Source organism: Poecilia mexicana, unplaced genomic scaffold (assembly GCF_051168715.1).
Source record: "Poecilia mexicana isolate PSO_F unplaced genomic scaffold, ASM5116871v1 scaffold_16, whole genome shotgun sequence".
Taxonomy (NCBI): domain Eukaryota; kingdom Metazoa; phylum Chordata; class Actinopteri; order Cyprinodontiformes; family Poeciliidae; genus Poecilia; species Poecilia mexicana.
The window spans coordinates 21618797-21637270 of NW_028263385.1; the positions used below are offsets into that span (position 1 = coordinate 21618797).

The 18474-nt window shown below is 35.9% G+C and overlaps 1 protein-coding gene across 2 annotated transcripts in view; it reads left to right on the forward strand.

The window, feature by feature from the left end:
* cdkal1 (CDK5 regulatory subunit associated protein 1-like 1) overlaps positions 1-18474 on the forward strand; it is a 185491-nt gene that overhangs the window by 121025 nt on the left and 45992 nt on the right. For both annotated transcript variants that reach the window (XM_014994740.2, XM_014994739.2), the window contains exons 11-12: positions 7527-7707; positions 15255-15317. In XM_014994740.2, coding sequence (XP_014850226.2) covers positions 7527-7707; positions 15255-15317 — 244 coding nt within the window. The remainder of the gene's footprint in view (positions 1-7526; positions 7708-15254; positions 15318-18474) is intronic.

The following is an 18474-nucleotide window of genomic DNA, read 5'->3' on the forward strand; positions in this document are numbered from 1 at the left end:
TTGAGTCTACTTATGATTGGCTTGGAAGATCAAAATACTATTTCTAGCTTTTCAGTATAAGTCCCTGAGGTTACTCTTTAGAACCAAAAACCTTTTAGATATGTCACATTTTAAATATTGGTAATTGTTATCGTAACATTTACCTCAGTGATTCTCTTGACTTGCATCCACTTTTTATCAAAAGCTCTTTCGGACTTTGAAAATGTCACTTTTAATTATTGGACTTTTTAGCATTTTAGAGCTTTGACTCATCTTCTTTTTTGCCAAACGAAAGAAGTTACTTTTGCTTTTAGCGATGTATGTTATTAACGGTATTTCCAACTTTGTGTGGGTGAACTGTGAGCTGCATGATGAAAAGAACACCAAAGCCTACTTTAAAGTCATGTCAACCATTGATTAGATTCAGGTAGGGCTTTTATGTCCAGCAGTTGTCCAGTGTCTTGATGTTCCACATACTTGCATGGGGTCAGGATAGAAATGATGAATCACATCTTGCTGCCATGCCAGTGAAGGTTGGATTAAATTGAAATGAAGTGCAAAGGTTCAGTCCATTTAACGGCGGGCCAGACAGTCACAGGTTTTAAGTCTCTGCACCGCTACCCTCTTCATCCTTTTATATGAACGCGTGTGAGCGTCTGTGTGTAGATGGATTTGTGGTGTCTTGGCTCTCATTACTTCTAGCTCAGACTAATGAAATGTGTACGTGTGTGTTCTCATTACCCTTCTCCGAGGCTAATGATGTATGTCTGTACCGGCACGTGTGTGTGTGTGCGCGTGCAAGTGGAATTGAGCTGCAGTTCTGCTCGGCCGTGTTCAGGCCGTTTCATTAAATGATAAAGTTTACTGATGACTCCGGTTGAATCATTATTTACTCTGCTTTCCATTCATCCCCCTGCAGCCACCTCGATCTTTACAAATGACCTGCTACATAGACAGATCGAGATTATTTAACAGTGCAGCTTTAAAGCTCCGGCATTCACTTAATAGAGACCCAGCATTTTCAGCATGTTTACACTGCCCATACGCACATATATCCACAATCAGAAGCTCTTCTTCAAGATAAACACAATAAAAAAGTTAAAAAAAGATTGTTTTTGATAATTGAATGGTTTTTCAGGACAACTGAAGCAACGTAATATGTCACTTTTACGTATTTAATGCATTTCTTATCTTTATTCTTTTTTTTATCTATTTCTCTGAAAAGTTAATCAGCGAGCTTTGATAATATAATTACAGATTTTAATCACCGTCCTTGCTGCTGTGAGGACATCTTGACCCCCCCATCCCAATCTGATCAGGCTGTTGGTCATGGCACCTGCCACTATGATATCTGAAGTCATTATTTAATTTTATGTTGGGATTACAATAAGAACTGCTGTCTGCTTAGATGGCATTAATCATTGTGAAATACTTTTATTATATGCTCCAAAACCTGATGGCTCCTTTACTGTTTCTGACTGCCTCCCACTTCATCCTACATCATGTCAGTGAGTGATAACCAGGCAGACCTCTTTTTCTGTCTCTATCTCTCTCACTTCATAAATTGAGCTGTGACATGACAGTGCCATTACCTAAAGATCCCACTGCTAAATTGTACTCTTAAGGCTCTGAACGATTACCCACAATCCTCTTGAGTGTGTTCGTTCTTGTCCCTCTCTGATTCATATTCTTTCTTTCCCAAAAAGGATCATATTGTGTTTAATTTGCATGAACCAGTTATGTGGTTTGCATAATAAAAGCTGTTGTTAAAGGTATGACATTATAATGCTTATAAGCAGTGAAGGAAAAAAGCATTAAGACAATCAAAGTGCAAAAAAACAAAAAGGAATGTGTGCTGGCTTTGTTTACAAATTACATTTCTGTTGCAAAAAAAGCACAATTTGCCATGGTTCGATAATGAATTAGTTTATATCAAACACTTCACAACCTTCATTTGAAATAGAAATATTTTTGTTTACATTTGTTTATTGTAGAAATTCAGAAGTAGACTTACGAGTGTGCTTTTCATCATTTTCCTGCTGCACAACCCAAGTGAATCTGACCTCAACATATTTATTTATTATTTATTTATTTTTTCCTTCATATATTTGGGTTTCAGCAAACAATCCATGTCCTGGCACCACCATTTTTGATTGGTGGTATGATCTTTTTTTTTTTTTTAAATGCTGCCAGTTTCATGGCCGTACGTTTTATAAAACGTTCCCCTTTTGTCTTTTCACTCCATGCAGTAGTGAAGTAGTCTTTGGAATCATCAAGATAAGTTTTGGCAAATGTGAACTGGGCATCAGTGTTATTTTTTTGTTATTTTTTGTTTTAAGAGTTTCTTTTTACCTTGCAATTCTCATAAACATGCAATGTTTGCCTAATCTACTTCTTATCAACCAATGTACTTGGTAACAATCAGTGTACTTGGTAAGTTTTTTTTTCTATTTTGACTTTGAAAATTAAACTTTGTACTTTACAAGTCCCTTTTTTTTTTTTTTTTTTTTTTTGCAGATTCCTGATATAAACTTGTAACAACAAAAACGGTATTAAATGTTTCTTTGGTTTCTTTTAAACCACACCACAATGGATACAGGAATCCAGTTTTTTTTTTCACTATTCAAAATATAGGATGCATGTACTCAGATGTTAAAAGTTTTGTTGGCAAGAAAGTTGTATAGCTCAAAAGAATTTCAGAAATGTCACATCTGATAATGGGAAATGTGAATTTAATTTTCACTCAATATGCCAGAGTTCTTTCATTCTCCATCCAGACTCCTTACAATATTCACTGACACTGGATGTTATTCTTCCTGCCTCACTCACGGCTACACATTTTAGCAATGCCATCAAATAACATCCAGAGAAAAACTAAAAGCTTTTCAAAAACTTTTTTTTTTTTTTTTTTGTTAAATACATGAGTGTCCTCAAGCCATTCCTTTCACATTTCCTTGGTATCTTTCTCTTTAACTTCCATGTGTTACTTCTTTTCACTGTCCGCCTCCCACGCTGCAACAGACCACACATTTTCATTTCAGAGAACACACATCCAACACACAGGAGAAGCACAGATGGATGCCATGCTCTCCTTCTGACATGTGAATAAGTAAATATTTACCTTCCCAGATTGTATTTTTCTTCCCATCCTTCTTTACAACACCTTCCTAACTACACCACCAATGTATTCTCATTTTGTTTTCTCTGTGTTAATTTTTCAGGCTTTCTCTGTGAAACTCTTTACTCCCTTGTGACATTACAAGGACAAAGACACTTGGCTACACATTCACGTTTTGAACAAATGATAAAGACGCTACAGATGTATGAAACTGTTGGGACCTTGATAAACAAAGAGTTAAAATCAAATGATCTGTTTTATGAACACTATTTCAGTTGAATGAGGCAGACCGGGCAGTAATTGTGTTTAAATCTAGAGTGTTAATTAGTCCTTTATGAATGCACTCTGAGAATGCTAACTTAGCCCTTTACTGCTCTACGGCTAAAGAAGGCTGCTCCTTTCAGTTACAGGATAAAAGTAGCTTTTTTTAATTTCATTTTCTGTGGGAGAAAGAATACAGAAAAAAAATGAATCCCTCAATCGATATAAAGTTACAAAATCACGAGATTGCTCTTTTATCATTAAATGTGATGGTTATATTCAGTTGTTAAAAATCAGTTGTTTTTTTTTGCACTCTTACCTTTAGTGTCTCAGACATATAATCCATGTCATGTTCCAGCATCTTTTGATGCCGAGTATTACGCTGACACAGAAACCTTGAATTTATGACAACTACAATACAACTAGCAAGAATGGTGCATTTTAAACAGTTCTTTGCTGTATAAATCTTCCTGTTGCAATGATGATATACTGCTACCAGTCACGTTACTTTGTACAACTGGCGTTGGAAACTCTATTCCTTTCAGAACAACCTTGTTTTTAGTTTGTAGACTCAACAAAGTATCAGCAGCATTTCTCAAAGCTTTTGTTTCAAATAGACATGATCGTATCCTGCAGTAGCTTCGGAATATTCGGTGGCACATCTGTGAATCCTGCTCCGCCGCATTCGAAGGTGCATTGTCGGTCTGAGTTCTGGTGGCTATTGAGGCCCAGTGGAGTACAGTGAACTTGTCCAAAAACACAGTTTGAGATGATTTGAGATTTTCTTCTGAAAGCAAGGTAATAACTCAGTTGTTATCATCCTGTTTTGGACAATAACAGATTTGATATTTTTTAGATAATTCACTTTAACCCAGAGAGAGGATCATGACTCGTAGATCAGCAGTTAATTAACTACTTCTGCTACTTTTCTCTACTATTCTTCATTAACTATTCACACCAGCATGATTGGCACTAAGAATTCAAGTTCAAAGTCACGTAAATTCCATTTCTTCCTGATCCTGATGCTTTGTTTGAACTTAAGTTGATTCTCTTAGTTTCAACTGTCTTTAAATTAATTCAGGTAAACAAAAATCTTGTGTTTTTTAGCTGTTTGTATTTCTGCCTTGAACTATTTGGGTTGTTGTTCTGGCTGCAATGTGTCCATCTATTATTCTTCATGCTTTGATGCCATCTCCAACATTTCCTACAACTCAATACAAAAGACATGATCCCCTGGCCTGACCATGCTTCATAGTGACTCCTTCAATTGATCCTGAGATTGTTTATCTCCTTTCAGTGTAGCAGAGATTTTCTTGCAGTTTCATCTTGTTTTTTTAGTTGCACTTTTTCAGGATTTGCTCACATCTGCATTGGTTTAATTGAAAGCAAACTCAGCTGAGATGTCATCTGTAGTCCTGACTTCTTCTTTTCTTCCCATCATATTTCTTTGCCTCACACTATTTTTCAGTGGTAACCAATAACAAAATACATTTCTCTTCTTTCATTTTTAACAAGGAGAGTATCACTGTGGTTGTTATTCATTAGTATCACACATCACACCTCTATCACCCTTAGATCTGAGAGAGGCAGAGGTGTCAAAATGACAGTATGTGCACATGTTTTTTTTTTCTTTCGTCTTTTTTTAACCTTCTCACCTTCTGCCTTTGGAAAATCCATAAAAGTCAATTTACACCATCCTCTTCTGCTACTTTCCTCTGTTCGGGCTCCCTCAGTTATTTTGAAGGAGCAGTCTGAATTGTACTTCTCTTTTTTTCAACAATTGTGTAAATTTTTTAGGACTCCTGCGATGATGAAATAAGATACATCGCCTGCCCCTATATTTCTTCAACACTTCTGATTAAAACAAAACAACCATGGACTGCAGATGTGAAGTGTATTACATTAATGGCTGCTTAAACTATATTTTTGTATGTTTGTATGTATGTAAGAAGCAAATGTTGGTCATATCAGCTGCTGGGTCATGGTATGACAATCTCAGGAACAAAGAAATAAGAGAGATGATTTTAGCTCAGTCTAACATCATGATGAAGACGATATGCAAGAGAAAAGGAAAAGAAAAAAGAACTACTATTGAAGGGCAAGTGAACAGCCTGTCAAAATGTTGTCAGCACCTCGTTTAAAACTACAGAGTTTAGTTTTCCGTTTTCATTAATCTAATTTGAAACATATTAAAAGCAGTAAGGAAACCACACTTAAAAAATAAAATGTTGCTGTCAGAATAACTAGACTGTTTCTTATCTGTCCTTACGTATAAAGGATTTTAAACTTAATTATATATATATATATATATATATATATATATATATATATATATATATATATATATATATATATATATATATATATATATGCAAGGAAGGTCCAATTTTGGGAGTACTATGTCAATCCAGAGGTACATACATATTTGTTCTGAGTGCATTAGAGCTAATAGAGAGACATAGAAGGTTGTTTTGTTGTGAAGTAGACCCTATATTTTTAACTATTTGCTGAGTCTTTTGAAAAGACCCTGGCAGTCAGAAACACAATGACACGTAGTGAAACTTCCCATTGTTTTCATTCGCCTGAAGACAGTTAATTAATTAGGGCACGTCCTGAAGACTCCAGAGAGTCATTTGTTTATCTAATAAGATAAGGCACAAACCATTTATTTTGAGTCAAATACTCAGATTTAAAACAACTACAAAACCAGGTAAAAACTAACTTTAATAACAATGTTTTTATTCCCCTTACACCATAAACATATTTTCTGCTTTTTATATCTGTTCAGTTTCACTTTTTTACCCGTTAGTTAGGCATATATAAAAGGTCAAGGATGTCTTTGCCTGGGAGCCACTGGTTAATATTAATGACCATGAGCCAATTGAAACTCATCAATAGGTCAAAGGTTATCACAGAGTTGCAGATGCAGGAAGTTAATGCAATTAAAAATTAATCATGTTGTCGATGGTTCAGAAAATGTCTTTTCCAGTTTTGATGTCTTTGTTCATCCATCTTTCTGTTTGTGGTGCAGTTTGAAGAGGCTGGTGTTTTTATACCATGTCTCTGTTAAGGGTGTCCATCGATTTCTAACAATAAGACACTTTTTTCCTGCTTAATTCTCTCTATTTGTTGTATTTCTGGGTTTGTTGCTTAGAAGTTAATGACCAATAATAAAATGAAGGTGCAGATAAGACATTACTTGCCACTTTTTGGACAACTAACAGCATCCTGGCATTCTGTTGTGGAATGCTAGTCATGTAAGCAACTACATTCAATGTGTTTTATGGTCTTCCTCCTATTGTATTATTTTTGCAGCTTTGTTACAAAGTGTTTAATCAATGGCTTGGTTTGCTTGAATTGGGAATGATTTCCAATTGTTTCAATTAGGAGACCTTTTCAGCTATGACTTAAGGATGTAAGAGTCAGCAAATGTCTGGTTCTTCAAAGCTAACAATTCTGTCAAATGCGTATTCATGTATTTATTTAGCTAATTTTATATTTTATATGTAGTAATTTACGTCTTGGGGCATTCTTACTTTAATCATTCAGACCCTATGTTGACATGGCCAAAAAGGTTCCTTTTCTTATTCTGAAGGTCAAGTATGTTCTCCAGAAAAAAAACGTTTGTTTTTTTTTCCTGACAGATAGTGATGCCATTGCTTTGAAGCAATTTTACAGGCCGTCTGACTGCTGCCAGCACAAACAATATACATGCAAGAAATCAATCCCTTCCCTGCAAAGCTGTCCTCCTGGCCACAATTAATCGAATGAGCGAGCCAGTGCCAATAATCGATAGGTAGTGATTTGCACAGGAGGTTGCTAATCAGATTTTGATTGGCTGAATGAGTCCATGGGGAAAAGCATTAGCATCCTGTAAGTGCTGAAGTGCCTCAAGAAGTTAGTTTTTCTTATTTCAAAACCCGTTTGAAAGTAGTTAGAAAATATCTCTGAACTGTAAACATCGGAGTAATTTAATGTTACGCAATGGTTAATGTATTATTATTATTATTCCTACAGAATGGTAATTTCCAAGGTGCAAAGTTTTTAACCGTACATTTCTAATTGCATCGCAGGTTAGAAAGGTCATTTAGTTGATATAAGTTTCCAACAAAAAATAAGCTAAACTTAGGTACCCAACAACAATGAAGTGTTTCTGTCTTTTTTACAGAGTACCTGGAGTAACAATTGCTACAGATATAATCTGTGGATTTCCCGGTGAGACTGAAGAAGACTTCCAGGACACTTTAAAACTTGTGAAACACTATCAGTTTCCTAGTTTGTTCATCAACCAGTTTTACCCCAGACCCGGTACACCTGCTGCTAAGATGGAGCAAGTTCCAGCACCTGTGGTAAGTGGACACCTAAAAAATGTTATAGAAATGATTGTTAAATGACCACATTGGTTCAAAATAATCTGTATATTGTGTGTAGATTTTCAGTCATGTGAACTGTGGTGCACCTCTTTTTTATCAAAGCAAAAGACTAAAGATCATTGTGAATAGCTGTTAAATCTTCAAGTGTTGCAGAGCTTAAAGTCTAAGTTGAGGACGCTAGGAATCTTGGATCCGCTATAATTCACTTCCGTTTAAACTCTCAAAAAGCTGTTTACTTCAGCTTCAGCTGTTCTTACAAATGTTAAACTCAGTTTAATTTGGCAGGTAAACTATACTGTGGGTTTTAAATGACTCTGAGAACAAAGCAAACAAACCCTTACTGCATCATCATGAATTTAGTTTGTACTAAACCCCCAACAATCTTCATGCTGACAGAGGTATCACCTTTTAACACAGAGACCATCTTTTCCAATTGTGCTGCCCTGAACTTTAACATCTAACATGCTGACCTAACCCTGCACTGACAGTAATGTTACTCTTGGGTCCTTTGCGATTTCTCTGTGCATAATGTGTTCAGACCCGAAGGTGAGCATTCCGATAAATCCACACCTGGAAATACTTGGAACTGTCTTGAATGTTTTTCTCATATAAATAATATTTCTAACCTTCACAGTAATGAACACAGAACGGTTTAGAAAAAGGCCCAATGAACCCTTTTAAAGCGAAGGGCAGCATGAATGAATTTATTAAGATCGTTGATGCTGTTTTCCTATTTGTAATAACACAGACCTTATGCTTCTGTTGTGCATAGTACCCAAACATCTGCTTTTACAAACACATTCCTAACTCATTATGATCGTGCAATCATGTTTATTTGATATAATAGCACCTGGCTGCTGCATATTTTTTACCTTAGGAAAGCACAAAGTGGGTTGCAGTTAATATCAGAATATATTTGCATACTTTTAGGATCTATTAAAGAAAATGTGTTTCCATTATTTTTACTAGCTTAGCATTGATAGGGGTGCAGTTTGTTTTGCTTAGCCTAATAAGCCTAAGTAATCATGCACATTGAAAATGTGGATTTTGACTTTCAATTATGAATGACTAAAAACAATTCAACATCATCTGTTAATACTGCAAATTATGAGCAATTAGTATTCTTGACGGAACAAGTTTCTTCCAAATGAAAAATATAGAACCGTATGAAAAAAGAACAGAGTATGCAGAGACGTCTGCTTTTATGGACTCTGTCCGTTCATCCGTTTGTCTGTTTATATATTGAAGTTCTGATCACCTATTCAAATATTAACTAATGTTGCAAGGTTTAGTTTTAAGTGGTTAAATAACATTGAGGAGTATGAAAGCAGTATGTTTTCTTTTCCTCCCACCGCCTGCAGTGACAGTTAGCCAAAAAGACTGTGATGAAATTTTACCTTTTTGGCATCTTTTTTGTTATCACAACAAAGACCACAGAACGTTGTCATAATTTTCAGAAGGGTCAATTCTCAAATAATCTTTTTATTTCTATCTTTCTTTCTTCCCCAATCTATTACTCTCTCTTCTTCCCTTCTCTCTGAAATTTCTTCAGTCAGCCCAAGTGTAGGATTGACATATGGTGGTTTCTGCAAATATTGTTAAGTCAGAACTTTTAAATATTATTGTTAATAGCTTGAGGCAGCAAGTTTCTTTATCCATTTAATTTAACGCACTCCTGGAGATCAAGTGATTCCACATTAGCTGCAGAACACAGCTACCAAATGGCTGCTTGCTGATTGTAATTGTGAGTTTATTTGCACCAGACTCGGAACATGGAAAGGTGAGAGTGTCATAGAAAAATGTGTTGTTTGCAGGACACCTGCTACAGTGGTTAAAGTGCACAAAACCTAACTTCATCAATCAGCATGCACCTGTTTTTCCTCCCATACATGGACACCTATAACACAGCGAGTGGTGGCAGCAAGGCGACATCTAAACCGTGTAGGGTCAGTCATTAATAAAGTGCACCAGATGGTTTGTCTGGAACACAACTGTGTTGAATAACCACAGGAGGGATGGATGGAGAACTATGTGGACTAGGCAGAGCGGCCTGGGAAAGACAGAAACTCTGAAAAAGGAAGGCTAAAAATAAACCCTACAGATGGATGGAGAGAATAAGGAGAGATGGAAAGCAAAAAATACAGGGATTTGTCCTTAGTGGGGCATTTAGGAGTGACTTGCAGCCATTAGCATGCATGTTGTGTGTTTATCACACTTTATTTGCAACTCACACATGATGATTTAGTAACTGCTTCACAGTGTAGTGTTTTTCAAGCTACACTGATGATGTTAATTAGATTTATTTAAGTTGTATTTACTAGTTTGGTTGCATTTCACCTTTCAAAAAATTTTTTTGCACAAAACACTTTAGTTTTAGAACTGATATTTTAACATCACATCGAATTACAAAAGATTTTGAACAAAAAGTAAGATGATTATTTCCTTATCAATGTAATAAAATGCAGTTGCATCCCAAAAACATTATCTCCTAAGTGAATTTGACAAATTAAAATAAATTAACTTATATTGAGTCATCTACTGATTTACTACGGTAAGAGAAAAACGTTTTTTTTGTTGCTTTTTTTATGTTGGTTTTGATTATTACAACCTACAGCTAATAAAAACCCCTAATTCAGTTTCTTGAAAATAGTGCATGAAAATGTCAACCTTCTGCTACTACTATGCAGTAGTAGTATGTAATGATATTCTGAGTCGCAACAAAATACACCTTCATTCTTTCTAAAGAATTAAATAACTTTAAAAAAAGGTGTAAGACAACATGATGTGCATTAAACGATTTTAAAAAGCATCTCATCATGACCCGTTTTAAAGAAATTAAACAAATGATGAGCAGGGTCATTGTCATCTATCGGATTGGAGTTTGAGGTTGCAAAGCAGTATCTAAGGTTAGAAACAAGATTAGAAACAAATAAAGTTGAATGCCTTTTAAGCAAAACTGGTTGCCCTAGTCAAAATCTGGGCTTGAACCCCCTTGAAATTTTGCAGAATAACATTAAACATGCTTGAAAACAATCCAATTCAACTGAGTTAAAACAGTTCCACAAACAAGTGTTTCCCAAACTGCCTCCAAAATGATATGATGCTCATTGCCAGTCACAGCAGACACTTAATTCTACTTATCTTTAATACATTTAATTGTGACAAAAAAGTAAGAGACTTTTGTATAGAGCAGGTGTTTCCTCATCTCACTCTAAAGCAAATATGTTCGTATGTGCAATGTGATTTACTGATAGAGAAACACAAATTCATAAAGAAGGAAATGCAGGAACCTAACCAATCAGGTAACAGGAAAACCTGCCCATCTGCTATGAGGTCCAGGTGTCTAGTAGTTTTTCTGTCCCTAACCTTTTACCTGCTATAATAAATGATGTATGAGAAAACATTGGATGCATTGGAGAGTAGACACAGATGGAGAAAATAGGAGACCACAGGGGTGGAAGAAGAAAAAGGGCCATGTTGAGAATAAAGGAATGAGAGTGCTATTAGCTTGAATCTTCATAATCATCCCATAGGGACCAGAACTTAGCCTTGATAAATGGACTTGGTGAATGGATGCTGAGTGTGTATGTGTGTATTTGAATGTCTCTTGGTAAAGATGTGTAGAGAAGCAGCTGCAGGAGGAAACAAGAAAAAAAAGAAAAGAAAATGTGATAGTTGATTAGCTACTCTTGTGGGACAGTGTTTTTAATTTCCCCAGGTTGTAATTGGTTAAGAACTCCATTACCCATGAGGCACCGATGCAGCAGCTGTCAAAGTTAAACAGCTGGTCAGCCACTGGTAGCGCTGTCTTCTGGCTTATCATTTATCTATGCCTGGACACGAACATAAGCATGACTGCATGATTGATTTCTTAATGTGCCAAAACCTTCTGACGTGTATCAAGACAACAGATAACTCTGGGTTAAATGTAGTTGACCAGACATAAAGTCTAGGGCTAGTAATGAAGTTGTTGTTTGGGTTCTTAAAAACCAGAACTTTATTATTATTATTTTTAAAAGTAGAAAAACAATTTATCTTTAATTTTATGTGATCATTTCTGGTTTCTGCTGCTCATGTGGTTGTATGAACAGAATCCAGCAGTCTTAGTACATATCTACTGATTTTTAATAAAGAACTAAATTATTGGGTTAACTGAAGTGCTAAAACAAGCCACAAAAAAAGCATATAGAAGTTACATTTATTTTTATTGTTATTTCTCCTGTAATGTTAGTGATTTTTTTAACTCCTTCAAGTTCTTTTTGAACTTAAACTGCTTGTTCACTTTTTTTGTTCAGTCTTTGTAGCTGACCTTGATACTGTACTATGTATATAACAGCACAGACTAAAAACATCTTTTTAGAACTAAGTGTAAGATGGATATGCAGTGCAGTAATTTATAGATAGTAATATTGCTTATGCCAAACTGTGCACAGTAACACAAGTCTAAGGAATTTAAGGAAAATATGAAGCGTTTGGCGTTTGTGGATTTTGGGCTTAGGTTCCAGTGATTATATAGGATAATGACCTCCATGCTTCAGTAATAACCATTAGAGGTTATTATTTAAATTTTTACATAGTAATCTCTCCTCAGCATTGTGTTGCTCTATTAGTGTTATGGTAGACTATTTTTTTTAAATGAGGTTTGTTTAAACTGACATTTATCCCTCAGCCGTAGGTTGGTGTGGATTTAAGGAATTATTCCCAAACTTTCACATAATTGGGGTCAAAGGTTTTCAACTTTTATCTGAGATAGACTGACAAGTCCTTAAATAGACTTTACACTAGCATTATTTATTGTACTGAAGCAATTATATATTATTGTTCCCATTATAAAATGTTGTTGATATATTAAGGCAGCTGTATATGCCATATTATTACATATACTGGTTTAGGAAATGACACAAAATCTGAGTCCTCCTGTCACTGTAAGAAATGTAATTTAGCAAAAATATAATTATATAAGGCTGTGTAAACATATTTGGTATGCATGTCTATACCAACCAAATGAAAAGACTTTGATGGTAATCATCAGGTGTTGACCAAACCTAGCCTGTAATAACGTTTCTCCTACAGTTGTGTATCTCTGCAAACAGAGTTACAATAAAAGTGATGAAAGCATGGCACAAGAAGAGAAAATGGTGTTGAGGAGTAATGATTGTTCTTATCGAAGGTGCTCCCAGCAAAAAAATAAAAAAATAAGAGGGAGATCCAGAGAAATTGTGTATGGCCAGACTTGTGAAGAGAAAGATGTGTAAGATAGTGGAGACTGAATGATTAGTGAGTTTTTGCCCTCTGGAAAAACAAAAGGAGTGATGGAGGGGGGGGGAAAGCTCTGAGGAACACGAGGAAAGTAAAAAGAAAATGAGTTTAAAAAAAAGGATTTGGAGATTGTGAAAGGCCTTCTGGCTGAAGAAGAAAGAGGGAAACACACAAAAACAAAAATGGGAGGTTGAGAGAGACGATAGAAAGACAAGGCCAATGATTACAGGATTGCGTGGATCAGAAGAGCCTTGTGTGAGTTAGAGATGAGTAGAAATACACTCCAGGGGAAGCAAAAGGAGTGAAGAAATGCGCAGATGGGAGGAATACACGTTAGAGCAACGGGCAATGGGAGAATCGTTGGAGAGTCTCAGAAAAGGTAGAGGAGTATACAATCCAAAGGTCTATCTCCTATTAAAATACTGCATCCTTAATAGATTAGCAACAACCTTCATTCCAACTTCTTTTATTTTCAAAACTTGTCTTTCTTTACTTGTCCTCATTGGCATTCTCCATCTTTCTAATTTAAGAACATCTCGCCCTGTCATGTCAGCCTTACGTCTCTGTCCATCTTTGTTCACTTGACCACAGACTCAGTGCCGTTTGAAAGCTGTTGTTTTCTTCTTTCCCTCTCCAGTGTAGATGGCAAGAATCTGGCTGTCTTTACCTACCCTCAGGCTGCACATGCCTGTCAAGCTATAATGATGGCTGTGTATGAAAGCATACAGTATTGACTGAGATTGTCTTTCCAGTATATAGGATCAGTTAGACACACAGGATTTTATAACAGTAAGTGTATGCACCCTTTAGCTAGAGAAATGCGTTCATATGTCGTCCTTATTAGCAATCCCTGTGACTGAAGCAGTGTTGTGTAACTGACTGCTTCAAAGAGTTACGTCTGGCACAATATTACACCTTACAGAGACGCCATCTTTAATATAGTTTACATCAGGTCCTGACCCGGCCTGAGCCCGTAGACTTTGTGTCCTACTCCGATCCAACCCCAAAATAAAAATGTAATGCATCTTTCTGTACATTTTGCTTGCAGTACAATACAGTTGCTCCTGTCCAGGACTTCTTTGTTCAAATCTGATCCAGTTATCTCAATTTGAGTATCTGTTAAGACCAATACTATCGATCAATAAACCAGAACAAACAAACATGGTATTTACTCAAACATGTAGTGTTGTTCTTGTCCTGGTTTTGTGTAAACTCATATGAACAAACCACATAGTCATTGGCTTCAATATGTACCCATAAGGTCAGTTGTATTTTTGTACATAATTGATAATTACATAATAGACCTCAGAACAATTCTTACATGCCTGTTTTCATGCTCTTTTTTAGCAGCAAAGCAGCGAGAGGCAGAGGGGTGGGATGTGGAGAGCAAAACATATTTGATAAGAAAACGGCGGAAAAAAGCTTCTGTTTACTTTGTGGCTTTGAAAAGCAGCTTCGTCCAGGAACAAGAGTGTCATAATTGTGTGATTTACGTGGTTATTCACAAGAAAAGGTGGGGTTTCATATGATTGGCCATGATATTGAGAGCATTAACACCAAATTAGGAGTTGTGCTTTTTTTTTCGTGTCAAACGTTATCTTAATGTTAATTTACAGCCTAATTTTTAAGCATGCAAGTTTGCCACCCAAAATCTGGCAAACACAAAACTGTTAACTGTTTTCTCGGAAAAGACGAATAAAGGAACTGAAAATAAATAATGATTTACTTTTACCAGCAATAGTTTTTTTTTTTGTTTGTTTGTTTGTTTTTTTTCCCCTTGTGGTTCCGTGGAGAAAATTATCCATAAAGGAAAATAATACATCTCTCCAATTTCTTTTTTTTTCCCCAAGAAGAAATCTGGGTAAATGTCACCACCCTTTGAGTGTATCTTTAAGGAATGTTTCCATTAAGTGTGCTAACCTAGGTCAACAGATCTGCCATGTTTCTGGTGAATAATAAGTCTTTGCATTAGTTTGTTAATTCTGTGTTGCAGCAACCAGCCATAGCACTCAGAACATTTTGATTAACGGAGACCTCAGGCTCTCGATTTCTGATTCATTTTTAGATTTGAATCATTAATCCGGTAGGAATCAGGATCCAACCAGCTGTGTCCACCAAGCAATGTCAATTGGATCCATTGCCAGTATTGAGTTTGATAGAGCCCATCTTTGCTTTATAGCTGTGATTTTAAAAGATCAAGGACATTTATTTTAAAATAATATTAAAAAACTAATTTTAAACTGTTTTATTTTTTCTTCCTGCAGAAAAAGCAAAGGACTAAAAAACTTTCTGAACTCTTCCATTCTTACAACCCCTACAACCACAAGGTAAGATTTTGTACTTTTCTTTCTCTTTTGGAAATTTTCATGGTATTAGATTTAACTTATTTCTAGTGTAAAATGCTGTAAGTTTTCACTATTGCCAGGAAAGTACTGTATAAACTCGGTCCATTTACCATTCAGTCTGTTTTCCTAAATGTAGAATGTTTTCCAGCAAATTATTTTCTGATCACCGTCTGTTTTTCTTTTGATGAGCACATCCTTGAGTGTTTAGCACCACTTCCACTAGAGCAGAGGTCATTAATCAGAACCAGGCAGAGCTGCTGTAGGTCAGCATCGCCAGCATTAGATTACATTTATAGTGGCGGTGAGTTTGTCTCCTCAAGATGGCCATCTGTTGTCAACAGTTTAGTGGATGAGGACAGCATAAGTGTTTGTGCCTGATTGCATTGTGAAAGGATGAAGTCAGAGATTGATCTAAATCATTGTGCATGAGCTTCCGCATCTGTCTGTGTTTGAGTTTCTTTCTGTCTTAGCTGCATCAACTTCCATATTTTTACACATTTATGTTGTTGAGACTATTGTGGCTGAAGTGTTTCTGCAGAGCTGTATTCATTAAGTGAAGGTCCTAATGTAGCATCATAGTGGTTGTCACTGAAAAAGCATATTGTATAAAAACAGGTTTGATTATTTATTTATTTATTTATTTTTGGTTGAAAACAAGGTTCACTTATTAAAAAATACATTTTATGAACTGAGCATAAAGCAGAAGAAGGGAAAGATGTCTTGTAGGAAGCATGAATGTGTTAAACAGATGTACGATTGGATCCCACCTTGGCAGTGAGACTGTTCCTTTGCAAAGCTTAAGTTTTTTGTTTTTTTTTTCTTTTATGCAGTTTCCTTTCTGAATTTGAACCCTGTGGTGCATTTTGTTCCACACTAATTAAAAGAATTCAAGAAAGAACACGTTTCCGCTTTTGCAAGCATTCATTCTTGCCTCCCACACAAAGAAAGAATAGAAGATGCACACAAACATAAACAGTCTTCAGCAAACAGCACAGAACACACAGTCGCATACAAGCATCCATAATAACTGAACACAAAATTGAGAATTGAGCCTAGTTAGTGAAAATGTCTATAATTCATTAACACATTTGCGTCTAAATCAGCTACTTGGTATTTGTGAACTTGCTCACTAATCAGATATATTGAGAAATGGACAGTGTTGCAGGGTGCCTTATTGAACCTGCTGTGCCAAGCTGCTCCGTCTCACAAACATCACTTGATTCTTAATTTGTCTTCCTCACTGATATGCTTTGTGGACATTTTGAATATACTTCTACAACAATAAATAAATGCCTACATAAACATTGACATAAGTGGTCAATCTACAGAAAGTCTAAAAGTTGACGTTTTGCATTTAATTTTGTTTTAATATTGAAAGTAGTCAATATTTCAATATAATCGATGGAGACAATGAAACATTGACATAAAGAATATCAATCCTTCTAGTTGTCATCTTTTCTCAGGTCTCTCAGTAGGAATAATCATCAGAATATACTTAGACCTCTAAATCTATTTAGGGAGATCTAAACAAATTCTGATTTTATTTTTTTGTTTTAACTAAATGGTTTTTCTCCTATAAAGACATTAAAACATCTTGTATAGTGATTGTTTGCATTTCTCAGGCTTCTATTTGAAATTTATCAAAATGAGTTTCAGGAGTATTGAAAAATGTTATATTTTTCGTGAATCTTTAGCATAGAAATTAAATTGATTTCTCTGACATTATGATAAATTAAACTTTAGCAGATTCAAACTCACTTTCATATGCAATTGAAACAATCACCTATTATCTCAAACTTCATTCATTACATCCATAAGCATTTTCTTTCACTTTATGCTTATAAAATGTCTGGAAAACTCCAGATCATCTTAGATATGTTATACATGAATATATCTAACTTGTCATTTTTTTTATTCTTTTACGATGCAAAAGCCCCAGCTCTATTCTTCTTCCATACATAGTGAACATATGCAAACAAATCTCTTGTGTGTGTGTGTGTGTGTGTGTGTGTATATATGTTCCAAATTGAACCCGTGAGCCATGATTTAATAACAAATCTCATGTCAAGCATCCTTCCTTAGCATATCAACAACAGCTCTGCCTGTCCTTTCTCTTTGGAAATGTTGAGCAGATCAGCTCTTATTAAAGCCAAAAAGCCCTTTAGATAAAAATAAATGATGTCTGATAAGTTCCTTCATTTTATGTCAAGTTCCTTAGGGTGTCTGGCTAATGTTATGTTTTATATAACAATGTTATTCTTGCATTAGTACTTTTTTGTGTGTTACCGTTTGTGTGTGGTACTGGGCCAAGATGGGAAGGAGGTTCTGACATTTTAAATCTGTTTTTAAATAGCATCTACCTACAAGGCCATAATTAAAGAGGAAGTTGTGGAAGCTACAAAAGTACAATGGAAAGAACAAAGTATTCTCTCTTTTTAATTTCCTTTGTGGTCTTTTGTTTTTGTTTTTGTTTCTTTTTTTCTTTGCCTCTGCATTTTGAACCCTGGGCTGATGTGTGTGTTTGGTTTTCTCCTGTGTGTTTATATGAATTACACTTGCTCTTCTCTATCGGATGTGTGTTCAAGGGATCGGAGAGTGTGCTAGTGTGTGTGTATGTGATGATTAATGTGAGGTATCCTTTAGCCAGATGGTGCTGAACAAGGCCCATCCATCAGCATTGAAAAAGACCAGTGGGCAGAAAGCTGGCAGAGCACTTTGTCTAGGGCCAATGCCCCCACTGGACACACACAAACACACGCATGCACACAAACTATACACATGAGATCGTAGGCTTTGACTCTGTAGCCCTCTAGGCAGTCATGGAAACAAGTGTTGTGATTTCAAATGAATGGTTTTGCTTGTTTTGTGGCTGCGCCTGTCCTACATAAGTTGTTTTGCTGTAGTGATAACAGCAATACTGGGATGGCACCTCGACCCATCAGATGTTAACGGAGCACTATTCATGTTGTGATTGTTTTGGTAAATCTGTGTGTGTGTGTGGGGGGGTGTGTGTGTGTGTGTGTGTGTGTGTGTGTGTGTATGTGTGCGTGTGTGTGTGTGTGTGTGTGTGTGTGTGTGTGTGCGCGCGCGTTTAAACCAATTGCTACATAAAAACCTTAGAAATGCACCAAAACATTGG